This window comes from Wallemia mellicola (assembly GCF_000263375.1).
Source record: "Wallemia mellicola CBS 633.66 unplaced genomic scaffold WALSEscaffold_5, whole genome shotgun sequence".
Taxonomy (NCBI): domain Eukaryota; kingdom Fungi; phylum Basidiomycota; class Wallemiomycetes; order Wallemiales; family Wallemiaceae; genus Wallemia; species Wallemia mellicola.
The window spans coordinates 32,133-59,991 of NW_006531962.1; the positions used below are offsets into that span (position 1 = coordinate 32,133).

At 40.4% G+C, this 27,859-nt stretch overlaps 15 protein-coding genes across 15 annotated transcripts; 8 read left to right on the plus strand and 7 right to left on the minus strand.

Annotated features, from left to right (window-relative positions):
• Positions 1-24: 24 nt before the first annotated feature.
• On the minus strand, positions 25-3,203 carry WALSEDRAFT_31760 (FTHFS-domain-containing protein). Its single transcript, XM_006957124.1, has 4 exons — positions 3,089-3,203; positions 1,203-3,034; positions 1,050-1,154; positions 25-1,001 (listed from the first exon to the last, which is right to left on the minus strand). The coding sequence occupies exons 1-4, from the start codon at positions 3,124-3,126 to the stop codon at positions 118-120; spliced, it is 2,859 nt and encodes a 952-aa protein (XP_006957186.1). The 5' UTR covers positions 3,127-3,203; the 3' UTR covers positions 25-117.
• On the plus strand, positions 3,117-4,903 carry WALSEDRAFT_59802 (mitochondrial carrier). Its single transcript, XM_006957125.1, has 3 exons — positions 3,117-3,299; positions 3,344-3,383; positions 3,429-4,903. The coding sequence occupies exons 1-3, from the start codon at positions 3,279-3,281 to the stop codon at positions 4,148-4,150; spliced, it is 783 nt and encodes a 260-aa protein (XP_006957187.1). The 5' UTR covers positions 3,117-3,278; the 3' UTR covers positions 4,151-4,903.
• On the minus strand, positions 4,160-4,903 carry WALSEDRAFT_67988 (phosphoglycerate mutase-like protein). The gene has a single exon (XM_006957126.1). The coding sequence runs from the start codon at positions 4,854-4,856 to the stop codon at positions 4,221-4,223; it is 636 nt and encodes a 211-aa protein (XP_006957188.1). The 5' UTR covers positions 4,857-4,903; the 3' UTR covers positions 4,160-4,220.
• Positions 4,904-4,943: 40 nt separating this feature from the next.
• On the plus strand, positions 4,944-5,416 carry WALSEDRAFT_16382 (hypothetical protein; the record flags this gene model as incomplete). Its single annotated transcript, XM_006957095.1, has 2 exons — positions 4,944-5,271; positions 5,337-5,416. The coding sequence occupies 2 exons, from the start codon at positions 4,944-4,946 to the stop codon at positions 5,414-5,416; spliced, it is 408 nt and encodes a 135-aa protein (XP_006957157.1).
• Positions 5,417-5,600: 184 nt separating this feature from the next.
• Positions 5,601-9,181, plus strand: WALSEDRAFT_36497 (P-loop containing nucleoside triphosphate hydrolase protein; the record flags this gene model as incomplete). Its single annotated transcript, XM_006957127.1, has 4 exons — positions 5,601-5,996; positions 6,042-6,536; positions 6,582-8,582; positions 8,630-9,181. The coding sequence occupies exons 1-4, from the start codon at positions 5,769-5,771 to the stop codon at positions 9,179-9,181; spliced, it is 3,276 nt and encodes a 1,091-aa protein (XP_006957189.1). The 5' UTR covers positions 5,601-5,768.
• Positions 9,182-9,225: 44 nt separating this feature from the next.
• On the minus strand, positions 9,226-10,755 carry WALSEDRAFT_27800 (ribosomal protein S5 domain 2-like protein; the record flags this gene model as incomplete). The annotated part of the gene is made up of 5 exons (XM_006957128.1): positions 9,226-9,929; positions 9,964-10,086; positions 10,215-10,224; positions 10,279-10,399; positions 10,445-10,755. 5 exons carry the CDS (start codon positions 10,753-10,755, stop codon positions 9,226-9,228), a joined length of 1,269 nt encoding a protein of 422 aa, XP_006957190.1.
• Positions 10,756-10,801: 46 nt separating this feature from the next.
• On the minus strand, positions 10,802-11,390 carry WALSEDRAFT_31764 (hypothetical protein). The gene is made up of 2 exons (XM_006957129.1): positions 11,349-11,390; positions 10,802-11,300 (listed from the first exon to the last, which is right to left on the minus strand). The coding sequence occupies exons 1-2, from the start codon at positions 11,357-11,359 to the stop codon at positions 10,874-10,876; spliced, it is 438 nt and encodes a 145-aa protein (XP_006957191.1). The 5' UTR covers positions 11,360-11,390; the 3' UTR covers positions 10,802-10,873.
• A 253-nt stretch (positions 11,391-11,643) lies between these two features.
• WALSEDRAFT_56739 (hypothetical protein) lies at positions 11,644-13,092 on the minus strand. The gene is made up of 8 exons (XM_006957130.1): positions 12,943-13,092; positions 12,810-12,899; positions 12,702-12,759; positions 12,388-12,658; positions 12,217-12,340; positions 12,076-12,171; positions 11,896-12,043; positions 11,644-11,849 (listed from the first exon to the last, which is right to left on the minus strand). Exons 4-8 carry the CDS (start codon positions 12,462-12,464, stop codon positions 11,725-11,727), a joined length of 570 nt encoding a protein of 189 aa, XP_006957192.1. The 5' UTR covers positions 12,465-12,658; positions 12,702-12,759; positions 12,810-12,899; positions 12,943-13,092; the 3' UTR covers positions 11,644-11,724.
• Positions 13,093-13,324: 232 nt separating this feature from the next.
• On the plus strand, positions 13,325-14,959 carry WALSEDRAFT_56740 (FAD-linked oxidoreductase). The gene is made up of 3 exons (XM_006957131.1): positions 13,325-13,487; positions 13,520-14,570; positions 14,618-14,959. Exons 1-3 carry the CDS (start codon positions 13,470-13,472, stop codon positions 14,848-14,850), a joined length of 1,302 nt encoding a protein of 433 aa, XP_006957193.1. The 5' UTR covers positions 13,325-13,469; the 3' UTR covers positions 14,851-14,959.
• Positions 14,960-15,022: 63 nt separating this feature from the next.
• On the plus strand, positions 15,023-22,799 carry WALSEDRAFT_31765 (carbamoyl-phosphate synth). The gene is made up of 6 exons (XM_006957132.1): positions 15,023-15,410; positions 15,456-18,051; positions 18,099-19,174; positions 19,221-21,597; positions 21,648-22,054; positions 22,106-22,799. Exons 1-6 carry the CDS (start codon positions 15,158-15,160, stop codon positions 22,177-22,179), a joined length of 6,783 nt encoding a protein of 2,260 aa, XP_006957194.1. The 5' UTR covers positions 15,023-15,157; the 3' UTR covers positions 22,180-22,799.
• WALSEDRAFT_67995 (hypothetical protein) lies at positions 22,274-22,961 on the minus strand (the record flags this gene model as incomplete). Its single annotated transcript, XM_006957133.1, has 1 exon — positions 22,274-22,961. One exon carries the CDS (start codon positions 22,959-22,961, stop codon positions 22,302-22,304), a length of 660 nt encoding a protein of 219 aa, XP_006957195.1. The 3' UTR covers positions 22,274-22,301.
• WALSEDRAFT_36506 (ribosomal protein L13) lies at positions 22,962-23,645 on the minus strand (the record flags this gene model as incomplete). Its single annotated transcript, XM_006957134.1, has 3 exons — positions 22,962-23,397; positions 23,445-23,568; positions 23,617-23,645. Coding segments are annotated over 3 exons (551 nt in total), but the record flags the coding sequence as incomplete, so codon positions are not given.
• Positions 23,646-23,669: 24 nt separating this feature from the next.
• On the plus strand, positions 23,670-25,317 carry WALSEDRAFT_44125 (DEAD-domain-containing protein). Its single transcript, XM_006957135.1, has 2 exons — positions 23,670-24,019; positions 24,071-25,317. The coding sequence occupies exons 1-2, from the start codon at positions 23,679-23,681 to the stop codon at positions 25,257-25,259; spliced, it is 1,530 nt and encodes a 509-aa protein (XP_006957197.1). The 5' UTR covers positions 23,670-23,678; the 3' UTR covers positions 25,260-25,317.
• Positions 25,318-26,331: 1,014 nt separating this feature from the next.
• On the plus strand, positions 26,332-27,014 carry WALSEDRAFT_31767 (substrate specificity and assembly of catalytic center derived from Two structures of ligated uridylate kinase). Its single transcript, XM_006957136.1, has 2 exons — positions 26,332-26,451; positions 26,504-27,014. The coding sequence occupies exons 1-2, from the start codon at positions 26,340-26,342 to the stop codon at positions 26,983-26,985; spliced, it is 594 nt and encodes a 197-aa protein (XP_006957198.1). The 5' UTR covers positions 26,332-26,339; the 3' UTR covers positions 26,986-27,014.
• A 314-nt stretch (positions 27,015-27,328) lies between these two features.
• Positions 27,329-27,850, plus strand: WALSEDRAFT_63168 (hypothetical protein; the record flags this gene model as incomplete). The annotated part of the gene is made up of 2 exons (XM_006957137.1): positions 27,329-27,409; positions 27,458-27,850. 2 exons carry the CDS (start codon positions 27,329-27,331, stop codon positions 27,848-27,850), a joined length of 474 nt encoding a protein of 157 aa, XP_006957199.1.
• Positions 27,851-27,859: the final 9 nt, after the last annotated feature.

Here is a 27,859-nt window from a genome sequence, read left to right on the forward strand (position 1 = left end):
GATTGAACAAGTTAGACAAGTTAAACCGTTGAAGGGAAATGCATTTTATACCTTTACAAAATAATTTCAAGCAGCGTTGAGCTGACTATACATACTGATAAGAGAAAAATGATAAATCTAGAAAAGACCGACGACGCGTGGTTTATCTTCTGACAAATCTAAATCGATGTCATAGTATCCAGGACGTGTAGATAAACCAGGCATAGTTTGCATTTCACCACAAAGTGCGTAAACAAATCCTGCACCTGCGCTTAACTTAATTGAACGAACTGGTACAGTGAATCCTGTTGGTACACCCTTCAATTTTGGATCATGTGATAAAGATAAGTGTGACTTGGCCATACAAACTGGCAAGTTACCGTATCCTTGTTTTTTGTATGTTTCAACTTGTGATTTAGCGAGGTCACTCAATTCGATTGCATCACCACCGTACATTTCTTTGACAATTGTGAGGATCTTGTCTTCCATAGACAAGTCATCGTTGTAGAGTAACTTAAAGTCATCGTTGCTTGCGGCTGGTAAAACTTCACCATTTTCATTCTTCGGTTCACAAGTGTCGATAAGTGATTGAGCAAGGTCAATAGCACCTTCACCACCCAGTGCCCAGTGATTTGATGCAACAGCTGCATGTGCACCGGCTTCAAGTGACAATTTCTGAACTAATTCAAGTTCAGCTGGAGTGTCAGTTGAGAATTGGTTAACTGCAACAATAACCTTGACACCATATTTACGACCATTTTCAATGTGCTTAGCAAGGTTCTTGCAACCCTCTGCGAGAGTTTCGAGGTTCTCTTGAGTGTAGATATCATCAAGAGGCTTGCCTGGTGAGACTTCCGGTCCACCACCGTGCATCTTGAGTGCTCTGACGGTTGCAACGAGAACGACTGCATCTGGAACCAAACCTGAAACACGACATTTGATGTTGAAGAACTTCTCCATACCAATGTCAGCACCGAAACCAGCTTCAGTGATAACGTAACCACCAGCGGAGGATGGTTCACCTGGAAGTGTGTTAGAAAGAAATCATGTTGTAAGATGTGGTCACGCACCCTCTTCAGTACCAGCCAACTTCAATGCAACACGGTCGGCAAGGATAGATGAGTTACCGTGAGCAATGTTGGCAAATGGACCAGCGTGAACAAAGACTGGAGTACCTTTGGTGTTTTGTCAACAATGGAAATCTCTAAAATCTATGCACAAACCTTCAAGAGTTTGCATAAGGTTTGGCTTGATGGTGTCCTTCATCAAGACGGTGAGAGCACCACCAATACCAATGTCATCAGCAGTGATAGTTTCACCTGACTTAGATGATGCAACGACCATATCACCTAATCTTCTACGCATGTCTGGAAGGTCATTTGCGAGAGCAAGAACAGCCATACACTCAGAAGCGACAGAAATGTCAAATCCAGTCTCTCTTGAAATACCCTTTTCAGTTGGAGCTTGACCAACAGTAATCTTACGGAGATATCTGTCGTTGGTGTCTGTAACTCTGTGCCAGGTGATAGTCTCTGGGTCGATGTCAAGCTTGGCAAACTTAGCTGCCTCCTCTTCAGTGAGATCCTTTGGATCAGTCTTGTTGATGCCTAACTTTTGTAATCTCTTAATCATAACTGGTGAGAATGTTCTAACACCTTTCTTAGCTGGTGTAAGACGGTTGAAAAGAGCCTTTGGAGTTTGAGTTGATTCGTGGAACATTCTAGCGTCAATAGCAGCAGCAAGGAGGTTGTTAGCAGCTGAGATAGCGTGGATATCACCAGTCAAGTGTAAGTTGAATTCATCCATAGGAATGATTTGTGAGTAACCACCACCAGCAGCACCGCCCTTGATACCAAATGTTGGACCTTGGGAAGGTTGACGAACACAAGCAAAGGTGGATCTACCAAGTCTAGCACCGAGTGCTTGAGCGAGACCAACGGTTGTAGTTGATTTACCTTCACCGAGTGGAGTAGGTGTGATACCAGCAACGACGACGTATTTACCATCCTTACGATGTTGCAAACGGTCAAGAATGCTGAGTTCAACCTTTGCCTTTGATTGTCCGTAGAGTTCCAATTCTTCCTCAAGAACACCAATTTCCTTAGCCAAAGTTGAGACAGGCTTTGGAGTTTGTGCCATGGCGATTTCAATGTCAGATGGGACCTTCTCGAGTGGTTGGATTGGGAGTGGGGTGACAACACCTCTTCCTCTACCACCTCTGAGCTTAGCTTGACGCTCAGCAGCTCTGAAAGTGTTAACCATAAGCATAGCGACGGTCATTGGACCAACACCACCTGGGACTGGGGTGATGTGTGAGGCATTCTCAATAGCTTTACTGTATTCAACATCACCAAGCATACGTTGGCCAGACTTCTTTGTTGCATCTGGAACAAAATTTGCACCAACGTCGATGACGACTGCGCCTGGTTTAATCCAGTCACCTTTAACGAACTCTGGCTGACCAATAGCGGCAACGACGATATCAGCTTGCTTGACGAGTTCAGGGATGTTCTTTGTCTTTGAGTGGACTTGTACGACGGTTGCATCCTTACGACGGAGGAGGTTCATCGCAGGTGTACCGACAATATCAGAGCGACCGAGTACGACAGCGAATTTACCAGCGATTTCAACGCCGCTCTCTTCGAGAAGTTTGATAACACCGGCTGGAGTGCATGGTGCGAATAATGGGTCAGAAAGACGTGAGGAGAGTGCACCTGCGGTGAGTGGGTGGAAACCATCGACGTCCTTATCGTGTGAGATAGTCTCTACAACCTTTCTCTCACCATCTTTACCGCCGTTTGCGAGAGGAAGTTGAACGAGAAGACCGTGAACACCGTCGTCTTGGTTGCAACGGCGTACGTGGTCTAAAACAACGTCTACACTCTCAGTCTCTGGGATTTTTATGTGGGTGAACTTGAAACCAGCTTCTTCAGCTGCTAATCTCTTCATTCTGATATAGCTGTTGGAATCTGGTCTAGCGCCATGTTGTATGATAACCAAATGTGGTTGGAATGGGAGAGTTTTTGTTTGTGTTGCGAGATCTCCGCGGAGTTTCCTTTTATCTCCCGTCAATACATGCCGTCCCTGTCAATCAGAATGTTTTACTCACTTTGCGATCGCAGTACCGTCAATCTTCTGTCCTACCATTGTGCGTAAAGTCGTATGTAATGTTCTATATCCAAGTAAGGGTGCTCTGCCTGATAATACTCTTTTGAGATTTCTGGCAGCGTATAGCATCTAAAAGAGAAGCATTTCGGCGTTGATGCGACTCGACTGAACTGCCAGGATCAGAAATAAAAATGGATTTAAATCTAGCGACAGTAAGTTTTTACTTATTTAAACATTTTATCTCTTATTTTATCAGGCAGGTAGCATTGCTGCTTTCTCCGTGGATATGCTCGTCTGTTGGTATTTCCTTTTGCTTGATGACGTACTTTGACTCAAAACAGATCCCCTGGATACCATAAAAACGAGGTACCAGAGCGCACCTAAGGGTATTAGTCTACTCTCTATATCATACAGAAATCTCTACGCTGGCGTTGGACCAGTCGTTGCAGCTACTCTACCTTCGGCGGCTGTCTTCTTCACAACGTATGAGCAATTAGGAGGCTTACTACGAAAATCTACTTCTTTCTCTGCCCCTATTACTCAAATAATCGCTAGTAACATTGCCGAATGTGCAAGTTGTGCTGTATTAGCACCGGCTGAGCTAATCAAGCAGAATGCTCAGGTGGAGAATAAGGAAAACACAGCAACCCTTACAAGAAGGCTGTTTAGAAGGGAGAACATACGGACACTTCTGGCTGGTTATCGTGCACTTGTTTTCCGTAACCTGCCGTTTACTACCGTACAATGGCCAATTTATGAGCATTTCAAGAAGCTATTCAGAAGTAAAGACTTCTCTAGGGGTCAAGCGGCTGGCATGGCCGCTATGATTGCTGGTACAGCTGCTAGTACAGCCACCACCCCTGTGGATGTCGTAAAAACACGCATCATGATTCAAAACCAGAAAAGTGGAGGTGTTTGGAGTACTACCAAGGATGTAATATCCAGTGATGGTGTTAAAGGTTTATTTAGAGGTGGTCTACTTCGTTCTAGTTGGGCTGCACTCGGTGCTGGCGTCTATTTGGGTTCATTTGAGAAGGCAAAAGAGAGCCTTGGCAAGGACTAATAAACTATGAAAATATAACGATCTGTATTATATGCATGCTCTATATATAGCTCTGTATATCATTCTATACTTACATTGCGACTTCATCCGCATTGTCTAACTCTTTGTGGACTGTCAAATGAGCGTCATCAGACCAACTGAGAAGGTATCCTTGGTTGTTACTGTTCATAATTGCTTTGGTGACGGATGTGTTTGATAAGCTCGAAGGTTTAACGCCCTCTGCAAGCTTGAATTGCATCTTGTTAAGTAAAACCTGCCTAAGGAAAACAGAGAGGAGTGCACCATGGCTAACAACCGCTATAGCCTTATCTCCAGGTAATTGAGACAACGGTTTGATAATTTCATCGTAAAAGTCTAAACAACGAGTGTACATCTCGTCTAAACTTTCGACACCCTCTAGATGACCGTGCCTTTCTTCTCTCGAGAGTGTATGTCCTTGATACTTTCCGAATGATCTCTCGCGTAGGCGTGCATCCTTGACTAACTTCGTAGATGTATGATGGGAGGCTAAGATGGTTGCTGTCTCGTATGTCCTGCTCAGATCACTGGTGTATAATATATCAAATTTTGCACCCCTAAATCTATTAGCTAGGAGCGTAGATTGAAGTCTTCCATTATCGTTGAGTGGTATATCTAGCTGACCTTGTACTCTCCCTGTGATATTATACTCTGTTTCTCCGTGCCTAATGAACTCAATTGTGAGCATTTTTTGTTTAAGCTTGCTAGTAGCTTCCTCGATTGTTGGTTGATTGATCGATTGAGAGAATAACTTAGAGTTCTAAGAATAATAAATATGTCAACTACAAACCTTGCTAATCCTATAACGTCTGCTACACTCACTATCAGATTAATAAAGAGTTTCGAGTTCAGAACGACAAAGAATCTGATATTGAAGGGAATAGATCTCACTAATACGACAGTAGAAGATTTAGTAAATATTTGTAAACAAGAGATTACTACTCAATCACGTTTCAAGCCGTTCAGAACTGTTGATCTCAATTGTATTAAGTTATACACACAAGCACACGGACATAAAACAACTAATTTAATTATTAATGTAGATAATCACCATTGGATTATTGATAATTGGTCACAGAAGTTATCTGATATCGAGATTGATGGTCAGCATATCGGTGAGTGTTTATCGAGATACTAGAGATGCACCTTTCTAACAAAGAGATATAAGAAAACGAGACTGAGCTTAGTTTATTCAATAGAGATCTCTACGATCAGTTCATCCAAAATCCAGAAATCAAATGGGAGTAATCTGGCTATTTACTACATTTTACATACATGAACGAAGTAGACTATACTGTACATTATATATATTACATAAATTATTATCAACATGTGATTTCAGAGGTACGCGTATTGATCTTCTCGCGACAATCATCATCTACCAGTAGAAATGGCCAGACGCACCTTGAAAAGGCGGGCGCCATCAACTGATGAAGATGACAGCCCTCCAACTAATAAAACTACACGTCAGGTATCTGATGACGAAGACATTGGTACAACCTCACTATCACAGAGGGATGAAGGCACAAATGACGACGACAACGAGCTAGCTGAGAACGACGAGGATGAAAGCGACGATGCTGATGTTAAACCAACTATTATGGATCAGGAATACGTCGCAGAGGCACTCCAGCCTCAAGAACGTCAAAGAGATGCTGACAATTTCATACCTGGTTCTATCACTAGAGTCGTATTGCACAATTTCTTAACATACGACCATGTTGATTTCTGTCCAGGTCCATATCTCAATATGATTATAGGTCCAAATGGTACGGGTAAATCTACCATAGTTTGCGGTATAGCATTAGGTTTAGGTGCAGGACCAAAAGTGGGGAATTATACTTCTACCTAAGTCTGTTCTAACAACCCCTAGATTCTTGGTAGATCAAGTGATGTTAATGCATTTGTCAAACAAGACAAAACGCAAGGTTACATTGAAATCCATCTTAAAGCAAAAAATCGTCATCACAATCACGTTATTAAGAGAAGTATAAATTCAACAGATAAGCAGTCAAAATATGAAGTAGATGGTGAACCTTCAAGGCTTGAAGTAATCAAAGAAATCGTCAGTAGTTATGGTATACAGATTGGGAATCTCTGCTCATTCTTACCACAAGATAAAGTATCACAATTCGCTCAGATGTCTCCTTCAACTCTATTACTTGAAACACAGAAAGTCGCAGAAGGTACAGGTATTGGAAACCTTACAGAATGGCATAAAAAGCTCATAGAAAGTGGAAAAACTCTCAATGAAGCAGAGAATGATCTTAATAGTATGATCAAAGACCGTAATGATCTTGAAGAGATGAATAAATCTCAAGAACGTGAGATTGAACGTTACAGAGCACGAAAATCTATAGAGAAGAAGGTGGGCATACTTTTTGTAGATTATACCATACTTACGTTTTTTCAGATTGATCTTCTGAATCTTATGATACCATTTTCTCGCTACTCACAATCAAAGACACAATATGACCAAGCTAAGGCAAATCGCAAACGCCTTAATGAGAATGTAATCAAAATTGAGAGAGAAAATCTTCCATTAAAGCAGAAGATATCTGATTTTGAAAAGCTCATCAAAGAATCGGAAGATAAACGCAAAGATAACGAAGAAGATATCCAAAGGAAGAGGCAAGAAATGAAAGAGGTTGGAAAGCAATTAGAGCAATTTGTAAAGCACACTGAAGATGCAACATCTAAAATTGAAGATGCAGAAAGAGCAGATCAAAGGCGACTTGAGAGTATAGACAGTGCTAAGCAAAATATAGCCGCATTGGAGAGTACAATTGCTGATCCACCAAATGAAGAAGGTCTTAGAGAGTTTGAAGATCAAATCCGTACTATCAGACAGTCAATTAGTGAACTACACGAGTTTGGAAAGAAATATCAGGACATCAGACGTGAAGTGGCTTCCGAGAAGCAAGAAATATATCATGAGCAATCAAGATATGAAAGGATTTTACTTTCAATGGATAACGTTAGGCAAAGACGATATGAGAAATTTAGAAGCTTCGATGAGACCACTGCTAGAACGGTTGAAATTATCAACAAGAATAAGGATAAATTTCAAGAAAAAGTATACGATCCAGCTTTCTTAGAAGTTAAAGTCAAAGATCAATCATACGCAGCAGCTATCGAATCTCTCATAAATTACAACGTTATGAAAACCATCTTATGTCAAAATCAAGAAGATTACGACATTGCAACTAAACAAATCATTGATAAATATAAGTTTAGAGTAAACATCGTTCAACCTGTGTTTAGCTCTAGAGATACAGAACCACTCATGACTAGAGAGGAAATCAGACAATTAGGATTTGATGGTTTTGCCATAGACTTTATTGATGCTCCAGAATTTATAATCAATTATCTCAAAAAGAGTTGCTTTTTACACAAGATACCAGTTGCAAAAACAGCAGACCAAGTAAACTTGAAAGCTATTGAAGAGTCTAGTGCATTCAAAAAAAGAGAGTTGAGGAGATACCTCATTGGAACCGAATCACACAGTTACAACTGGTCGAGGTATGGTAAACAAGCAGCATCTACTACTACAACCTTTGTGAGACCATCAAGGGTGTTCAACGATACAAATGCAGATATTGAAGAGAGACAGGAACTTGAGGCTCGTATTGAGGAGTATAAAAGGAGAGCTAGTGAGCAAGATCAGAAGATTGAAGAGCTAATTCCAAAGGAAAAGGATTTACATGTTCAAGAGAGAACCTACAAAGGAGAAATCCAGAGACTCGACGAGCAGAAATCTGAAATACAGAGAAAACGTCAAGAATACTTTAAAGCTCAAGCTACATTACATAGTACCAAAAAGAATCTCCAGAAATTGGAAAATATGCCAAGTTCAGCTGCTGAAAAGCAGAAATATAAAACATTGATATGCAAAATAACAAAACAAAGAATTGATGAGGTAGAAACTTACACGGAGTTAGTCAAGGAACTAACTCAGCTAATCGAGAAATCCGAGTTATTAGTACTTGAAGAAGTACAATATGATGCGAACAGACGTAGCCTCAATGGTTACTTGAATGGATATAACATAACTCTCAGTGAAGCATCTAGGGAATTGAGTCAGGCTGATGAACACTATAAGAGTGTCAAAGCAGAATCAACTAGGTACCTCAAGATAGCTCAGAATGAATTAGCACAAGCTAGCGAAGAATTACGCAATGACTTTGTGAAATTTAGAGAAAGAGTAAGTCAAACTGGAGATGAGCAGAGTCTTGAAGAGTTGGAAGATGCTTTAGCAGTTGAAAAGACTAATCTTGAGATGAACTCCAACGTTTCTGCAAGTATTATTGAGATGTTTGAACACCGTAAGAAGGTCATCGAGGAACAAACGCAGAAAATCAAAAAGAAACAAATACAATTTGATAATCTAAAAGCATCAATTGATCGTATAAGGGTGAGTTTTTTTTTTTTAATAAGGCCATCATCTAACACACATAACAGTCTAAATGGGAACCAACCCTTCTCAAACTCATAATGGCAGTTAGTGAGAGATTTAGTAAGGCTTTCGAGAGATTCGGTTGTGCAGGGGAAGTAAAGCTATTCAGACATGCAACAGATTATGCTCAATGGGCTATCGAAATTTACGTTAAATTTCGTGAAACTGAGAACCTCGAATTACTTACTCACCAAAGACAAAGTGGAGGAGAGAGATCACTTTCAACTATTCTATATTTGATGTCACTTACTGAATTATCAAAATCACCATTCAGTCTTGTTGATGAGATAAATCAGGGTATGGATAGTAGAGCTGAAAGACTAGTACATAATCAAATGGTTCAAGTAACTTGTCGAGATTATTCAAGTCAATATTTCTTAATTACGCCAAAGTTACTTCCAAATCTCACTTATCATCCAAAAATGAAGGTACTTTGCGTTAATAACGGGGAATGGCTGGATGAAAAGAGAGGAAATCTAAAGTTACTCTTAAAGGAACACAAAGACGCTAATGCGGGGATTGCAAATGGCACACAAACACTTCAAGCAGCAGTTTGAATAGGCTGAAGTGCAGCTGCATGAAAGAATTGTACATTATTGTTTTAAATTATTAGTTTTGCTATTGCATCATAACGTTCTCGTGCTATCTTGATAGCCCTCTGGGTTAGATCGAGTGAATCATCTAAGTTATCGGCCATATTTCTACCTTGACTAGACATATGAGCTAGAGTGCCATCTTCATTTATTACGACAGTCAATCGAGAGTGTGCTAACGATTGCTCAAAGTCATTCAAATCTGTGACTAATTTGCCATCGAATAAACCGAACGATGTCGGTATTATCGTTTTAGTTAATGGGACTGATGTACTTTCTTCTGGATTGGCTAACACCCGATCATTATCGAAGTCGTATCTTGTGACAGGTAGACGGGTATTTCTAAGTGCGGCTACTATTGCTATCAAGGCAGCGTCGAAAGCATTGCCATCAAAGTTTATGCAAACAACGTCAATATAAACCACCCAGACAGCTTTCCCTTGCTCAATAGTCAGATCTTTCTGATTCAAAACACCTGAAGAGAGAAGAACATCATTTATCCTACTACTCAAGACTTGTGCTTCTTCTGAAGGTGGACCTGGCTTGTATTTACTATTGGATATCGGGTTTAAATCAATATTTGGTACTACATATCCAGCTTCACGATTAGGATCTGGTAGGGCAGTTTTGAGTTTAACACCTGCAATCATTGTTGTGTTTCCTAACCTCACGACAGCACTACCATTTGCAGTATCAATTGAACCTTCATTCTCTTAATAAAAGTCTCAAAAAATGCTATCACTTACCTTGGTTTATTGACGTACTTCTGAACTCATCTAGTCGTCTACCATCCATTCTCAAATCATTCTCTAAAAATCTATTCAAATATTCACGCGGTCTAAGGCGTCTATAAGTTGCAGCATCAATTTCTGTTTGTTCGAATGACATCGTTTGATTATAAGAAGTGAAGTACAAAAAATTCATATTTCTTATTTCTTCTTTTTAGCGTGTGTATTTTTGAATGGAAAGTTTGAGCGTTTCTTTGAGAAATCCTCACCAAATATCATCTGCGTCTATGTTAGCATTCTTCTTTCGTATTACGACATAGACAATAGACATACAATTGAAATTCCCCATACACTCAATGCAGCTGCTGGGATGCAGTGTACTTTTCCTACCAATCCAATGGTCTCACTGTCAGCGTAGAATGCTAATACGCTTGAGAATACAAGGGCTGTCGTTCTATTAGGTTCATCAGCTTAGTCCAGTTGTAAATGGGCTACCTACGCAAATGTGACACTAGGAAGTCTGTATGGCGATGGCTGACGTATTGGTGTGGAAGATAATGATCCAGTTAGTTGGAGCAATAGAAAGGCTGCTGCTAACAATGCAATACTAGATTGTATCGTCAAGAACCTCTCGAATCCGTTCAATTCAGTCTTTGGGAGTAGCTCTCCAGTACTGTGCTTCTCGTATGGTAACAACAACGTCGTTATAAGCCTTGGAAAGCCCAACAAACCTACTGCTGTAACTGTACTCCAGGTGGCTACAGAATAAGCGAAATAATCTACGCTACTAAGTTCAGCTACGTCTGACATTATTGTTCTTAACTAGTTTGGGAGTAAGAAGATATCCTTGACGTCATCTGATATACAAAAAGATCAAAATTTATAATTTATTGTCGTTATGTTCGTAAATATCCGATTACTTAGTTTATTAGAAGTATTTGACTTTGTATTGCTCTGCTATAATCGCAGATTTGCTACCAAACTTGCTTCCAGAGCAGTTAGAGTTGTACATCTCATTTTCATCTTCTGCCTGCTGAAGTTGCTTGTTTGAGCGTTTCTTACGTGGTATCTCAGGGTATACGCAATCTATACCACGTTTATGACAATGTATACAACTTGTCTGACCGTCGCATTTGATTTTGCGCTTCCTGCAGAACAAACAAGCTACCGCAAGTCGTGGCTTTTTATCCTTTTTGATATTTGCTTGCGGTGGCGTCCTCGGTTGTGCTTGGATGTTCCCATCGTATTCCCTACAGAGTAGGTATTCCGATGCGAGATTGTTATCGAAAAGCCCCACCGAGCTCTCCAATCGTGAAGAGTTAAACGGCGATGCTAGTAATGTAGAGAGTGGGTATCTATGTTTGATTAGACATTATTAGCTTAAATAGTCTATTTATATTTACAATTCTTGCATGTGCTTCGTGTATATGGTTGCACTATATTTTTCTTCTTGGTTGTAGCTACTTAAGGGTATGCGATCATATTAGTAGCTGACATTACTCAGTATGAGTAAGCACTTGCTTTAGAGTTTAAGTTCAAGGTACTACCTACTCGCCGTGGCGAATGTACATCTAAGATTCGAATGTAAAGACAAATAGTGAGACAATTATACAGGAAAAATCAATTTTAAAGTACCTAAACTGGCTTGTTTTTACGCTCAGACAACGTGACCTCTAAGCCCCCCATTTTCTCGATCAAGACTAACCCAGGAAAACTTTTAAGGGGTTCGATTATGCGTTTCATTAATTTACAAGCAAAATTGGGGTATTTAATATAACTTTATGTTGAACTACTTCTATTAGCTGACCCGTTTGTCAAGCTAGAACGTTCTTCATTATTATTTCCATCACTCTCATTTTCGTCTTCACTGTCACTTTCTGATGATGATTCTTCAAATGATTTGTCTATGAAGTAATTTAGAATATCTCGCTTATATTGTTAACAACTCACGGAACTCTGTCAAGCGTAATTTCCGGGCATCATTAGGATGCTCGCTTGCTATACCTGATCTCAACAGCATTAAGGCTATACTTCTGGTATGGCTTGTGGCGAGTATATATGGATCTGCTGGTGTTTCTAATGCTGCATTTTTAAGTTCCTAGGTTGTGTTCATTAAGTTCTCACTCTCACGTTACCACCTACATTTATCAATGAATGAAACTGATGACGACGTTCCGCCTCAGTCTGGTCTGCATTTTTCTCTGGTTTGAAGTATCTTCTTATGTCCTATTGTTTCTTCAGTGGATGGTTTTATGACATAATAATGCACACCTCGACAGCCTCATTATGGTCATCCTCATCCATATCATCATAGTAACCTTCAAGTATCCTGTTTATCTCCTTTCTTAGATCTTTATTGTCATTTTCTATATTCATTAGATTATCTGCCATATCTCTGAGATAAATGATCAGAAATAGCTCCTTTAAGTTGAGACTACCCACCTGAGGAGCTTTGCAGGTGATAAACCGCCTGCTTTGCTTATGACTTCATCAGCACGGGCTTTCACGCCAGCAGCCATATCACTAGATTCCTCTCGTAATTGTTTTTCTCTACGCAGTTCAGCTCTAGCTTGGTCCAGGTCAGCATCTAGCCTCGGAATGAGTTTCTTGTATTGTTCTATGTTGTCTAGCAATTCTCCTTCAAATCTGAGTTCAGTTTCTATGAAATTTTCTTCAGCATCGCTATCTTCCTCCTCGTAATCCGATTCATCGGCTGGAAAGAGTGAGGATAGTTTAATAGATGATAATAGACCCACAACTATCACTGTATAATGCTGACTGTTCCAGATCTTCCAGCAGTTTTATTCTATCGAACTGTATATACCGATAAGAGTGATATTCGAAATGTTAGATAATAGTCCTACGCGTTTTGCTTTAATAGTCTCGTCGTCATCGCCTTCTTCTACTTCAAGTGGTGGTATCTTTCTGTACTGATCATACAGCTCGGTTTCTAACTAAATAGACGTTAACGGTGTAATAGAATAGCAATATACGCGCCTGAAGCAATTCACTTTTACGTTCTTGTATCAATTTACGCGTTTGTTCTATAGCTGTACCAGCTTCGCTGTTATCCTGATCTCTCTGGCGTATTTCTTCTTGCTTTCTCGCATGCTCTACTTTACGTCTCTCTGCTAAGCGTGCTAGTTTACCAGCTAACTCTCTAGCTTTCGTTGGGTCTCTAGCAATTTCTGCTAATCTCGCTGTCGACATCTCGCCTATTGCGGTATCGACTTCGTTTCAGAGGCGATCAAGACGAGGGGTTGAGATAATACTAGCGAACTAGCATGTCATTTTATTTTCTCAATTAACGACAGTGATGTTTAGAACGCCTACTAGAAGATTTATTACAGCAGCCACACTATCTGGCCTATATTTACAGCAAAGATATACATATAATAACAATAGCAGCTTATCCGATAGAGATTTGCAAGATCTGCCTACTACACAACTTGTACGTAGCTGGGTCGTCTACCTCGCATGCTCATCTCCTACCCTTATCGACGCTGCACCTGATCTTATCAACTATGCGTCACATCTACCCGGTATCTGGCAAATCACAAAATTCGTAGTAAAGCGTACGTTCTTTGCGCAATTCACAGGCGGTGAATCTTCTCAAGAGTACACTAAGGTTATCGATGCTCTCAGACAGCACACACAAGGTGTTATATTAAATTACTCCGCGGAAGCCTCGGATATTAGTCCTTCACATTCACAGGATGCCATGTTAGCAGCTGCTGAGGATAGTTTGAGGATTATTTCTGAAGGTGTTCAAGCATGTGGCACCTACGAGAAACAGCTCCGAGACAACCACGATAAGAGAGCCGGTCAAACTTTCGTAGCTGTGAAACCATCCGGATTGATTCCTGATCCATACGTACTTGAAAGAGCAACGCTTGCACTTAACGAACTTCATGGATGGAATAACACTTTACCTGCTCAAATGCCCGTCGAATCAGTGTCAGATTCTGACATGCAGTTGATGTTAGGCAAAGCTAAACTTTCTAACATCTCAAAAGAAGATCTCAAACAATTAGCTGGTTTATATGATAGAATGAGAAATATTTGTGGATGCGCTTATGACAATGGTGTGAAAATTCTCATTGATGCAGAATACGCAAAGTTCCAACCAGCTATCGACGTAATGTTTACACTCTTAGCCGAAGAGTTCAATTATGATAGAAAAGGAAATGTCTCACAGACTGTCCAACCTGTTGTCTACAACACCATTCAATGTTCCTTAAGACGTTCAGAGGATTTCGTAAAGGCATCTATTAAACGTGCTCAAGAGAAAGGATACACCATTGGATTGAAAGTTGTACGTGGTGCCTATGTCGATCACGAAAACTCCCGATGGGCTAAGCTTAAGGGTGTTGGACCATCCCCAGTTTGGGGATCTAAGGAAGAGACTGACAGATGCTTCGATAATGTTGCTGAGCATCTAGTTGAGGAACTTGCCTCTGCTAACGGAAACACCCTTGGTGTTCTGTTCGCTTCTCATAACTGCAATAGCGCATTCAAAGTGTTGGACCTTCTTGAGAAACACAAACTTGCAAGTCGCACGTCTGACAACAAAGTTGACCCTATACCACCAATTAGAGAACGCATTGCCTTCGGTCAATTATATGGTATGCATCTCGATCTTCTCTTAACAAACAGCTGATAAAAGTTACAGGTATGGCAGATAAGCTCTCAAGTGAACTCTCTAGGAGCTTCACCGATGGTCCACCGATGGTATTCAGATACCTTCCTTTTGCAAAACTTGAGTATGCACTACCATACCTTCTTCGTCGAGCAACAGAGAACAAAGGTGTATTGATGGGAAGCGCAGACGGCGAAATACCGCCTGCTATATTAGAAAGGAAGAAGCTCTTTAATGAGCTAAGAAGAAGATTCTTACTACTTTAGGATATAACTTTTCGCCGGAATCACCCATAAAAGTTAGCCGGGACAGCAAAAAATGGAGCGAAAAAGAAGAAAAATTTGACTAAAATGAATAGAATAACGTATACGAATAGCTAAATTAAAATAATTGGCTAAATTAATGAATTATTTTTTTTCGGAAGATTTTTTGTGGGCGAGCGAATTGAGGAATTCCGCGATGCTGCTTCTTTTTCCTCTGCCACGAAGCAGACCTCAGATACATAAGGTCTTTTGCTGTATTATTAAGTTTGTAAGACGTTCTACAACCAATTATTGCTAATAATTGGTAGAAATGTCTGGAGCACCTTCACCACCATCTAACCCACTTGAATTGGCGCCATCTCAGCCACCAGCTGCGCATGCACTCGCTAAGCAGTCTACTGTAAGAAATAACAACGGTATACTCTACCCAGCCACAGCCCAGCCAGCTGGCGTAGAATCCGACTACGATACTGCCTTAGAATTAGAAGACGGTAGCGTAAACTTCGGATACTCATTCGGTGCCAAAGGAAAGAGCATCTCCGGAGAGTGCGTTTTCCAAACTGGTGCGTATTCTTTACTATAGACTTCCTTTCTCTTACCTAGTGAAGGTATGGTCGGCTACCCAGAATCACTTACTGATCCTTCCTACGCTGGTCAAATCCTCGTACTCACCTACCCACTCGTCGGTAACTATGGTGTGCCTGCACGCCCTGCCGAAACGAATCCATTGAATTTGCCGGAGGAATTCGAATCAGCAAAAATTCACGTCGCTGGTTTGGTTGTCTCTACTTACGCACCAGATTACTCTCACTTCCTTGCTAACTCTAGCTTGGGTACTTGGTTACAAGAACAGGGTATTCCTGCTGTATTCGGTGTTGACACCAGAAACCTCACGAAAAAGATCAGAGAAAAGGGTGTCATGCTTGGTCGTATTCTTGCTAGAAAGAATGGTGACAGAAGCGGCAGACCTTTGCTCAGCCAGCCAGCTGCTAGCTTATCTAGATCAGTTTCTACAGCTTCTATGGGCTCAGCAGTCGTAAATGACAGCTGGAAGGAGGATTTCCAAGTTATTCCTTTCACTGAGTACGGCAACACAAATCTCGTCGCTCAGGTTTCCTTACCAACCCCTCTCATCTTCAAACCAACCGCTACTCCTCTTAAGCATCCAAAGGAAGACCGTAATGTTAGAATCCTCACAGTAGACGTTGGTATCAAATATAACCAAATCCGTTGCTTCAACAACCGTGGCGTTGAAGTCAAACTCGTTCCATGGGACTACGATTTCTTGAACGAAAGCGAACCATATGATGGATTGTTCGTCTCCAATGGTCCAGGCGATCCAGCTACTGTCACTCCAGTTATCGAAAAGCTTAGAACGGCCGTCGACCAAACTAAGACACCTATCTTCGGTATTTGTTTAGGTCACCAACTTCTTTCCTTGGCTGTCGGCGCAAAGACCAAGAAAATGAAGTACGGTAACCGTGGTGCTAACATCCCTTGCACGGATATGCAATCAGGAAGATGTTACATCACATCACAAAATCACGGATATGCTGTCGACGCAGACACACTCCCAGAAGGTGTTAAGGAACTTTTCGTTAACGCAAACGATGGATCTAACGAAGGTACCTACCTTGAAGACAAGCCTGTTTTCTCTGTTCAATTCCACCCTGAATCTACCCCTGGTCCACGCGACACTGAGTTCTTGTTCGACGTTTTCATCAACTCTGTTGTAGACTTCGCTAAGACTGGTGTCAAGAAACAAATTGTTTTGCCAGGTGGTACCCTTGCTGACAACGCTGCTAAGTACCCTCGCGTTGATGTAAAGAAGGTTCTTGTCCTTGGTTCTGGTGGTTTGTCTATTGGTCAAGCTGGTGAATTCGATTACTCAGGTAGTCAAGCAATCAAGGCCCTTAAGCAAGAAGGTATCTACACCGTCCTTGTCAATCCAAACATTGCTACCATTCAAACATCTGGTCTCGCTGATAAGGTTTACTTCCTTCCAGTCAACCCAGATAGCGTTCGTAAGATCATCAAACACGAGAGACCAGATGGTATCTACGTTACCTTCGGTGGTCAAACTGCTCTTAACGTAGGTTGTAAACTCAAGGATGAATTTGAGGCCCTCGGTGTTAAGGTCTTAGGTACCCCAGTTAACACTATTGAAATGACCGAAGATCGTGAACTCTTCGCCAGAGCTATGGAAGAAATTGGTGAACACTGTGCTCCATCTGCCTCAGCAAACTCCCTTGATGAAGCTCTCCAAGCTGCCAAGAACATTGGTTACCCAGTCATCGCTAGAGCTGCTTACACTCTTGGTGGTTTAGGATCCGGTTTCGCGGATGACGAGAAGAGTCTTACTCAACTCTGTAACAAGGCTTTCGCTACTAGTCCACAAGTCTTGATTGAAAAGAGTATGAAGGGCTGGAAGGAAATTGAATACGAAGTTGTTAGAGATTGTCGTGACAACTGTATCACAGTCTGTAACATGGAGAACTTTGATCCACTCGGTATTCACACTGGTGACTCTATCGTCGTTGCTCCTTCACAAACCCTTTCAGATGCTGATTACAACATGCTTCGTTCAACTGCAGTTAAGGTTATCAGACATTTGGGTGTTGTTGGTGAATGTAACATTCAATACGCTCTTAACCCACACTCAAAAGAATACTGTATTATTGAGGTCAACGCTCGTCTCTCACGTTCATCCGCTCTCGCTTCAAAGGCAACTGGTTACCCTCTCGCTTACACTGCCGCAAAGCTTGGTTTGAACATTCCATTGAACGAAATTCGTAACTCTGTCACTCGCTCAACCACAGCTTGCTTCGAACCATCACTCGATTACTGTGTTGTTAAGATTCCAAGATGGGATCTTAAGAAGTTCAACAGGGTCAACACCGCACTTAACTCATCCATGAAGAGTGTTGGTGAGGTTATGGCAATTGGTAGATCATTTGAGGAAACTATTCAAAAGGCCATCAGATGTATTGATGACCGTTTCTACGGTTTCGGTACTAACCCATTCGTCATGGAAAAGGCTGAAATAGATGAAGAATTGGTCAACCCAACTGATAGACGTGTCTTTGCTATTGCAAATGCTTTCGTCAAGGGTTACACTGTCGATCAAATCCACAAGATGTCCAACATTGACAGATGGTTCTTGAACCGTCTTAAGAACTTGATTGAACAAGAGAAGATTTTGAGGTGAGTTAAGATTGTCACTTAACTTTCGTTATTAACCCGTGTAGCAGTGAATTCAACACCACAAATGTCACTCCACAACTTCTCCGTCAATCCAAGCAAATGGGATTCTCAGATCGTCAACTTGCCAAATTCTTGGGATCAAACGAGCTTGCTGTTCGCCGTCTTCGTCAAGAATCAGGTATTGTTCCTCACGTCAAGCAAATTGATACTGTCGCCGCTGAGTTCCCAGCTTTCACCAACTATCTCTACACCACATACAATGCTGGAGCTAGCGACATTGACTTCGAGGACAAGGGTGTCATTGTCTTAGGTTCAGGTGTTTACAGAATTGGTTCATCTGTCGAATTCGATTGGTGTGCTGTTTCTACCATCCGTACTCTTAGATCTAGAGGCGTTAAGACAGTTATGATTAACTACAACCCAGAAACCGTTTCAACTGATTACGATGAAGCTGATAGACTTTACTTCGAAAACATCTCCCTTGAAACCGTTTTGGATATCTATGACGCTGAACGTTCAACTGGTGTTATCTTGTCTATGGGTGGTCAAACTCCAAACAACATTGCTTTACCACTTTACCGTCAAAATGTTCACATTTATGGTACATCACCAGAAATGATTGACACTGCCGAGAACCGTTACAAGTTCTCACGTATGCTTGACAAGATTGGTGTCGATCAACCACAATGGAAAGAATTGTCTAGCTTCGATGAAGCTTACAAGTTCTGTCAAAACGTTGGTTTCCCAGTCTTGGTTAGACCATCTTACGTCTTATCTGGTGCTGCTATGAACGTTGTCAGCTCACCAGATGACTTGGAGAACTACCTTACTCAAGCAACTGCAGTTTCACAAGATTACCCAGTTGTTATCTCCAAGTTCATTGAAGACGCAAAGGAGATTGAAATGGATGCTATTGCCAAGGATGGTAAGATGATTATGCACTACATCTCTGAACACATTGAAAATGCTGGTGTTCACTCTGGTGACGCTACACTTGTTTTACCACCACAAGATTTGGCTCCAGAGACTGTCAGACGTATTGTTGAAGCTACTGCCAAGATTGGTGAAGCATTGAACGTTACTGGTCCATACAACATCCAATTCATCGCCAAGAACAATGAGAGTAAGTGGAGATTTAACGTGATTCATCTAGCTAATCACCCGTATAGTCAAGGTCATTGAATGTAACTTACGTGCTGCTCGTTCCTTCCCATTCGTCAGCAAGGTTACTAACGTTGATGCTATCGCTTTGGCTACCAACGCTATGCTTGGTTTCACTTTCACACCATATCCAGAGATCAGCCTCCCAGAGAAATACGTTGGTGTTAAGGTACCACAATTCTCTTTCTCTAGATTATCTGGTGCTGATCCAGTCCTTGGTGTTGAAATGGCTTCAACTGGTGAAGTTGCTTGTTTCGGTAGAGACAAGTACGAAGCTTACATTAAGGCTTTGATGGCAACTGGTATGCACATGCCAAAGAAGAACATCCTCTTCTCTATTGGTTCATACAAGGAAAAGATGGAAATGTTACCAGCTGTTCAAAACCTTCACCGTCAAGGGTACAATCTCTTCGCAACCTCTGGTACTGCTGACTTCATTCAAGAACACGGTATTCCAGTCAAGTACCTTGAAGCCATCACTGAGACTGACTCACAAAAGTCAGAGTACTCACTTACTCAACACTTGGCTAACAACTTGATTGACTTATACATCAACTTGCCATCAAAGAATCGTTACCGTCGTCCAGCAAGTTACATGAGTAAGGGTTACCAATCACGTAGAATGGCTGTTGATTACGCTGTTCCACTTGTTACAAACGTCAAGTGTGCTAAGTTACTTATTGAAGCCATTGTTCGTAAGCCATCCCTTGAAGTTGACAGCGTCGATTACAAGACTTCTCACCGTACTTTCACCTTGCCTGGTTTGATCAACGTCCAAGCATACACTGACAAGGTTGCTGAAGCCAACTCTGGTTCATTTGAGAAGGCAACATTAGCAGCACTTGAAGGTGGTTTCACTGTCGCACAAGTTATTCCAATGGGTGTTGAAAACGGCAAATCACTTCAAGCTATGCACACTAATGCTGTCAAGTCACGTTGTGATTACGTTCTTAGTGTTAGTGCAACTCCAGACAATGTTGATGGTTTGGATGCCTTCGAAGAAGATGTTCAATCACTTTACATTCCATTCAACAAGCTCTCTGGAAATGTTAACAAGGTTGCCACTATTGCTTCACACTTCGGTTCATGGCCATCTGGTAAACCAATCGTAACTGATGCTCGCTCAACTGATCTTGCAAGCATCTTACTCTTAGCTTCCCTTCACGGACGTTCAATTCACGTTACTAACGTCAGCAACCGTGATGACATCAGCTTGATTGCTTTGTCAAAGGGTAGAGATTTGAAGGTTACATGTGATGTTGCAGTCTACTCATTGTTCTTCTCAAGAGAAGACTACCCAGAAGCCACTGTTCTTCCAACTAAGAAAGATCAAAAAGCCTTGTGGGACAACTTGGACAAGATTGACATGTTCAGTGTTGGTACAGTTCCACACGAATTAGCAGTCGCTGTTGGTCAAGGAGCAAACGCATCCGCCGGTATGGCTGAGAGTGTTTCATTGTTGTTAAGCGCAGTTGCTGAACAAAAGCTCACCTTGGAAGATGTCATCTCACGTTTCCACGATGCACCAAAGGCTATCTTCGATTTGCCTGATCAACCAAACACCTACGTTGAAGTTGAAATGGACAGAGCTTCTTCATTCAGCGCAAGTGAAGGTCTTTGGTCACCACTTAATGGCAAACCAGTTAAGGGTCAAGTTGACAGAGTCGTATTCTACGGTAAGACCGTTAGATTAGCAGGTGTTAACGTTTCCAAATCAACTGGTAGAGATTTAACAGTCGCTGGTCCAATTAGAAAGCAAAGAAATGCTAGAACATCATTCTCGCAACAAACTAGACCTGCAACACAATCAATCACTGGTATTCCATCCCCAACTAAGAACAAGGATGGTCTTTCCAGCCCAGTTGATGGTACTCAACCAAGAAGCTTCATGAGTGCATTGGATCCACTTTCAACTGGAAAGGGCGACTTAACAGCTCTTAAGTCACACCCAGCATTCAAGAGACGTCACATCTTATCCGTCAAGCAATTCACAAGAGATGATCTTCACGTTCTCTTCACATTAGCTTCAGAATTGAGAACTCACGTTGAGAAATACGGTAGCGCTGATATTCTCAAGGGTAGAGTCCTTTGTAGCTTGTTCTTCGAACCATCAACAAGAACATCTGCATCATTCGACGCTGCTATGAAGAGATGTGGTGGTACAGTTGTTACCATACCAGTTGACAGATCATCAGTTGCCAAGGGTGAATCATTAGCTGATACAATCAGAACACTCGGTTGTTACGCTGATGGTGTCGTTATGAGACATCCAGTTCCAGGATCAGTACAAACCGCTTCCAAGTTCTCACCTGTACCAATCATTAACGCTGGTGATGGTACTGGTGAACACCCAACTCAAGCATTCTTGGATATCTACACTATCCGGTAAGCTTTTAGTTTTTATTTTGGAAATTACATACTGACAAACCTGATAGTGAAGAACTTGGTACCGTCAATGGACTTACTATCACCATGGTTGGTGATCTCAAGAATGGTAGAACTGTTCACTCACTCGTCAAACTCCTCAACCTTTACAACGTTCATCTCAACTTTGTTTCACCACCATCACTTAATATGCCAGATAGCATTAAGGCAGAGTGCAGAAAATCTGGTGTTACATTCCACGAAACCGCCAGATTAGATGATGTTATTGGAAAATCTGACGTTATTTACATGACAAGAGTTCAACAAGAAAGATTTAACTCAGTTCATGAATTTGAGGCTGTCAAGGATGCTTACATCTTAGACAACGCCACAATGGATAAAGCTAAGCCATCAACTATCGTCTTGCACCCATTACCAAGATTGCAAGAAATTGATCCAAATCTCGACTTTGACAACCGTGAGTTTGGTTCTTTCTAGAATGAAACAATATGCTAACTGATATTTTTAGGCGCCGCATACTTCCGTCAAATGAGATATGGATTATTCGCTAGAATGGCTCTCCTTTCACTCATCTTAGAATAAGCTAGTATGCATCAAAAAGATAACTTTGTTTTATTTCTCAATTTATAAATTTCCTTTTCAATTTTATTCTTAAAAGAGGATCAGTAAAAATGTTTTGTATATGTATATCGAATATCATAAATTTATTTGTCGTTATTATCTATGTTTTGGTTGTAATATCTTAATGTAAGACCAACCCTTATTCCTCTTTTTAGAAGACCAACTTTGTCTACTCTATCGACTGTTCGTGGGACAATACCGTGTGTCCAGTTATACCTCGCTTCGTCGGTCATACATAGAATGCTACCCGGTTTGAGAAAGATTTCAAAAGACTCGCCCGTTGAGCTTTCAAATTTCATACCTATGGACGTACCTAAGCTAACTATTATGACGCCTTCACCAAATTTTGCTAGATCTGTATGTGATGCAAGATAATAACTACGAGGTGAGCTGTCGTAGCCGTATACATTAACGATTGATTGTCTTGGAAGATTCTGATGGAAAAGTTTTTTATGTTCAGTCTGATTTATTACACCCTTGAGTTGATTTTCAAGGTAAAGGTCTAATTTGGATATATAACGCGGTTGTTTACCGAATGCAACATGTTGTGTGATATCTGGTGGATGGAATGACAAGTTAGAGATAATTTCTGATTGGATATCTTCTGGTATTAGTTCATGATGTATGTAAAGACCTGGTATGGTGATAGGTGGTGATTGATAGACAATTGGTAGTAAACTAATATCAACGTCGTCAAATTCACAATCATGATCATCAAATAAGCTATCAGATGTATCACTCATCGTCTATAAAAGAGAAGAATGCATGAGAAAAAATAATTTTAAGCTCTACCAAAGCTAGATTTATGCCACCTTGGACCACCTTCAGGACCCCTTCTACCGCCGATAGCTTTCCATCCTTTGTCTGCTTGTGGGAGTACTTTATCACCGTTGAGATAGTCCTTTGTGATATTTCCATTGATAGAATCAGGTAAGGTTTCATCGTTGAATATCAACAATCTATCAAGCAGATGCTTTCTTGTGCTGTTCTTAGGTAACATCCCACTAACAGCTTTTCTGATTATCTCATCAGGTTTTGTTGCTTTTAAGCGGTTAAAAGATATTTCTTTCAAACCACCTGGATATGTTGTATGATTTCTATAGACTATTTGGTTTGCTTTGTCACCGGTTGTTAATACTTTCGTAGCGTTCTTTACGACAACGTAGTCACCACAATCGGCTATGGATGGTGAGTAAATATATATATCTATAACTAGCTATACCCACCAGCTGGATCATAGATTGGTTTGTGTTTACCCATCAACGTCAATGCTATCCTTCCTGCTAGTCTTCCTAATACTCTATCTTTTGCATCAACCGAATGCCAGGCCCGTGAGAATGCTAGAGAAGTCTATTTGAAGCTATTAGTAAAAAAGTATTTATTTATTAATCGACTGACATTTCCAATCGTATGTGATCCTACCATCCTGACTGTTAGAAGAGAACGTCCATCTTTATTCAATGGAAGAAGAAGTTGGTATAAACGTTAGAACTGGTTTGTTATCGAGAGTTAATAAGAAATTAAATAAAAATACTACAATCAAAGAGCCAACTAAATCTTCTGCTTCTACATTCGCTGATTATGGTGTACACCCTAGCCTCTGCAACGCTTTGAAATCATTGAATATAACAACACCCACTGAGATTCAGAAGTCCTGTATGGCAGAGATTATGAATGGTAGAGACTGTATAGCTAGCGCAAAAACTGGTTCAGGTAAAACAATAGCATTCGGTTTACCTATTTTACAACATTTAACGAAGGATCCATATGGCATATGCGCTATCATCCTTACTCCAACTAGGTAAGCTTTCTTATTCTCCTTATCCCTTCCCTTTCTAACTATATTGATAAGGGAATTGGCATTTCAAATCGCTGATCAATTTCACGCTCTCGGTGGACATTTGAACTTGCGTGCACCTGTAGTAGTAGGTGGTATGGATATGATGGAGCAGGCTATAGAATTACAGCGTAGACCACACGTTGTTATAGCCACACCGGGTAGATTCGCAGATTTACTTAAATCTAAAGGTGAAGAATGGAATTTGAACAAAGTTAAATACTTGGTTTTGGATGAAGCAGATAGATTACTCAGTACGACATTTGCACCAGAATTGTCAGAAATTTTCAGTCATTTACCAACTAAAAGACAAACTTTACTTTTCACAGCAACGGCAACGCCTGCCATTATATCACTCAAGGATAAAAAACCAGCAGAAGGAAAGCAACCACCTTTCGTACACCTCCTTCAAGATGATCACTCCACTCCTGAAAGTCTTCAACAATTATATGTTCACGTACCTTCGCATGTTCGTGATGTATATCTTCATCATTTGTTAATTAATCCGCCTGAAATTGTCGAAGATCAGAGGCATACACCACCTGATCTCTCAAATCCCGTTTCAAAAAGTGCATTCGATGAACAATCAAAGAAGAGGAAAAGGAAGGAGAAAGTACTTAGTGAAGAAGATTTAGAAATCTTAGCATTTCAACCAGTACCTACAATTATTTTCACTGCTCGTTGTCAAACTGCTGCACAATTAACTACAGAATTACAACAGATGAAAGTTCGTTGCGCACCTTTACATAGTTATCTCAATCAAGCTGAAAGGTTACACAGTTTATCATTATTTAGAGGTGGCGTTATACCCGTTTTAGTTGCAACTGATGTTGGTAGTAGAGGTTTAGATATACCTGAAGTTGCACTCGTCGTTAATTATGATTTACCCAGAGATCCTAATGATTACATTCATAGAGTTGGTAGAACCGCCAGAGCTGGAAGGATTGGTGTTAGTGTTAGTTTCGTAGCAGAACGTGATGTTGATTTGGTCGAGGCTATTGAGAAACACACTGGTGTCACTATGGAAGAACATTCAATGAATGAGAATAAGGTATTGGAGAATATGAATAAAGTATTCACAGCCAGACGAGTAGCAAACCTTGCTTTACATGATAGTAAATTCGGTGAGAAGCAAAAGATAAACAAAGCTAAAAATAAGAAGAGAAGGAAGTATGAGAAGGAGTTCTTGGAAGGTGCAGGTTAAGACAGTTTTTTATTTTGTTGTATTTATTATTTATTATAGATTGTTCGTTATCACCTAACGTGAACTAATGACTGGCGTGAATTACATGAACAGCGTTAGGTATGTTACTTAGAAGTGCTAGAATATCATTGAACAAAGGAATAGGCAGAAAGTAAGGCGTGTACATAAATCTAAGCTAATCTCGAAAAAAGTGTCAGAAGGTAATATAAACAACGAAAATATCAATGATGTGTGTCATGTTTAATAGAAAAGAGAAACTTAATTTAATGCGCCCTTGCAGATCTTGAGCACGAGTCGGTAAGAAATCCGATGAGACAATCTCCTGACAAAGTTTAATAGTCACAACTGAACGTAAGCATAAATTGCTGAAATCGTGGAATTTGATAGTGAAAAGATGAGAATGCATTGGTATATAACTAACGAATGAATGCGATTGTTGAACTAGTATGGGATTAAGTACTATGGAATTCTCTGTCCTTTGTTCCAATATTTGCCTGGTAAATGTGTATTGCTGGACGTGGTATCTGTTGAATTACTTCTACTGCTGGTATATCCGTCACAAGTAGAAAGACCCTTCCTCTCGTTTGTGGGTTCTCTAAATATGCTGCTACCCCATATACTCCTGGATTGTTGTCTTCCCCGCGTTTCTGTGTCCTGCAAACCGTGCATTCGCTCTTATTCTTTGTTATTACGCGTATTATTTCCTACGTTTTTACTCACAATATCTTATTTTCTCTGATCGTAAGCTAAGAAAAGACACTTTCGGCATTTTCTGCTCGAAGATCATCTGACAGGATGTGACGTCGACAAATGCCAATTATGAGGTCCAAATGAAGCAAATCTATTAAATTAAAAAAAGTTTTTCAATCTTTAATATCAAAGATATAGCTAGACATTAAAGGTTCCTCATTTATACCGACCTCCACCGATCAGATTGCTTAGGCTCTTTCTTGGATAGCTTATGTAGATACTTGTTCATATACCTCAAATGAATGGATATAATATAATTTTCAATTTTTATCATATCAATGACTAGATAATCAATCAACTGCTGCGCTCAGTTCGTTAGATAGTACGACGATGTTCAACGACAAAGAAGTTACAGTTATTTTCGTTTTAGGCGGTCCAGGTGCTGGTAAGGGTACACAATGCGAGAAGTTAGTAGCGGATTTCAACTTCTGTCATTTGTCTGGTTAGTATAACCTTATTCACTTAACTATTCACTCAATTCGCTATCCCTCCAGCTGGTGACTTGCTTAGAGCAGAACAACAAAGGGAAGGTAGCAAAGAAGGTGAACTTATTAGAAATTACATAAAGGAAGGTAAAATTGTTCCGTCATACGTCACACTCAAGTTGTTAGAAAACGCAATGAATGAGTCAATCAATGTAAACAAGAACAGTCGCTTCTTAATTGATGGGTTCCCACGTCAGATGGATCAAGCTGAAGCATTCGATGCTCAAGTCTGTAACTCAAAATTTGCGCTTTTCCTCGATTGTCCAGAGAAAACAATGGAAGATCGTTTAGCTATACGTTCAAAAACTTCTGGCAGAGAAGATGATAACATTGAATCAATTAGAAAAAGATTCAAGACATTCATTCAAACTTCAATGCCTGTCATTGAATACTACAAATCTTTAGGTAAATGTATTCAAGTTGATTGCACACCAGCAATTGATGAAGTTTACCAAACCATCAAGGCTATAGTTCATGAAAAAATTGTATAGACTACATAATTAATGTCGCATTCCTTTATTGTCTCTTTAGTTATATGGGAAACTTAGAAACATTATTATGAAAGAAAAGGCGTTGATTTTGGCTACTTTTTGACCTCAGCTAGTTATTGCATCGCTGCTACAAGTGAGGCTTCGAAAGTGCCTATTTGAGTATCGCATGAATGGTTACCTTCTACATCAGATATCCTCACAAGAGATACTCATGATTGTAGAAATTCAAGAGAGAAGATGGAAATTTCATATTTTTTCATTTTTTATTCTTCACCCCCCGCGCGTCATAAAATTGGTAGACGACAGTTCGCGTCATTTAAAACGCGTCAATTTATAAAAAGGAATGAGCAATACAGCTAATCCATTGGCTTTTTATCAGAGTTTATATTCTTGTCAAGTAGCAGCTGACAGTTGTGTAGATGAAGTGAGATAAAGAATATACATTCCTTATATCATCTAATTATCTAATCAGGCAGACGAAGCATTAAGACAATTACGTGATGGTTTGTCAGATGTTGCACGTTTTAAACAAATTTCTGAATTCAATCGTCACTTCATACTCATTAGTGAATCGGAAGTCAATAACGCCAAGTCATCATTGGCAGCTGATATTGAACCACAAATACGGAATTTAACCACAAGAGCTGAAACCGCATTGAATAACCTCCTTATACGTCAAGATCAACTCAAACATAAAGCTATACGTAGGCAAGAATTGGCATACAACGCCAAGTCAAATTTAAGTCCAGAGGACGCAGGCATACTTCAAAAGTTATCCTTACAAAAGGAAAGATATCAGGTTCAAATTGCTGACGAGGAGGCACAACTTAGAGAACTTGAGGAGAAACTTCAAAATGAATTCTAATCATTTATG

Bases quoted from the DNA above. Each gene is read 5' to 3' on its own strand.
- WALSEDRAFT_31760 (XM_006957124.1), bottom strand. From the start codon at position 3,126: ATGGTAGGACAGAAGATTGACGGTACTGCGATCGCAAA. The intron at 3,035-3,088 runs GTGAGTAAAACA...GGGAGATAAAAG, and splicing joins GACGGTACTGCGATCGCAAA to GAAACTCCGCGGAGATCTCG. The intron at 1,002-1,049 runs GTGCGTGACCAC...ACACACTTCCAG, and splicing joins GTTGGCTGGTACTGAAGAGG to GTGAACCATCCTCCGCTGGT.
- WALSEDRAFT_31767 (XM_006957136.1), top strand. From the start codon at position 26,340: ATGTTCAACGACAAAGAAGTTACAGTTATTTTCGTTTTAGGCGGTCCA. The intron at 26,452-26,503 runs GTTAGTATAACC...CTATCCCTCCAG, and splicing joins CAACTTCTGTCATTTGTCTG to CTGGTGACTTGCTTAGAGCA.
- WALSEDRAFT_31765 (XM_006957132.1), top strand. From the start codon at position 15,158: ATGTCTGGAGCACCTTCACCACCATCTAACCCACTTGAATTGGCGCCA. The intron at 15,411-15,455 runs GTGCGTATTCTT...TACCTAGTGAAG, and splicing joins AGAGTGCGTTTTCCAAACTG to GTATGGTCGGCTACCCAGAA. The intron at 18,052-18,098 runs GTGAGTTAAGAT...CCCGTGTAGCAG, and splicing joins GAACAAGAGAAGATTTTGAG to TGAATTCAACACCACAAATG.
- WALSEDRAFT_67988 (XM_006957126.1), bottom strand. From the start codon at position 4,856: ATGCTCACAATTGAGTTCATTAGGCACGGAGAAACAGAGTATAATATC.
- WALSEDRAFT_59802 (XM_006957125.1), top strand. From the start codon at position 3,279: ATGGATTTAAATCTAGCGACA. The intron at 3,300-3,343 runs GTAAGTTTTTAC...TTATTTTATCAG, and splicing joins TGGATTTAAATCTAGCGACA to GCAGGTAGCATTGCTGCTTT. The intron at 3,384-3,428 runs GTTGGTATTTCC...GACTCAAAACAG, and splicing joins CTCCGTGGATATGCTCGTCT to ATCCCCTGGATACCATAAAA.
- WALSEDRAFT_56740 (XM_006957131.1), top strand. The intron at 14,571-14,617 runs GTATGCATCTCG...TAAAAGTTACAG, and splicing joins TGCCTTCGGTCAATTATATG to GTATGGCAGATAAGCTCTCA.
- WALSEDRAFT_44125 (XM_006957135.1), top strand. From the start codon at position 23,679: ATGGAAGAAGAAGTTGGTATAAACGTTAGAACTGGTTTGTTATCGAGA. The intron at 24,020-24,070 runs GTAAGCTTTCTT...TATATTGATAAG, and splicing joins ATCATCCTTACTCCAACTAG to GGAATTGGCATTTCAAATCG.
- WALSEDRAFT_56739 (XM_006957130.1), bottom strand. From the start codon at position 12,464: ATGGCTGCTGGCGTGAAAGCCCGTGCTGATGAAGTCATAAGCAAAGCA. The intron at 12,341-12,387 runs GTGGGTAGTCTC...CATTTATCTCAG, and splicing joins TCACCTGCAAAGCTCCTCAG to AGATATGGCAGATAATCTAA. The intron at 11,850-11,895 runs GTGAGTTGTTAA...ATTACTTCATAG, and splicing joins ATTACGCTTGACAGAGTTCC to ACAAATCATTTGAAGAATCA.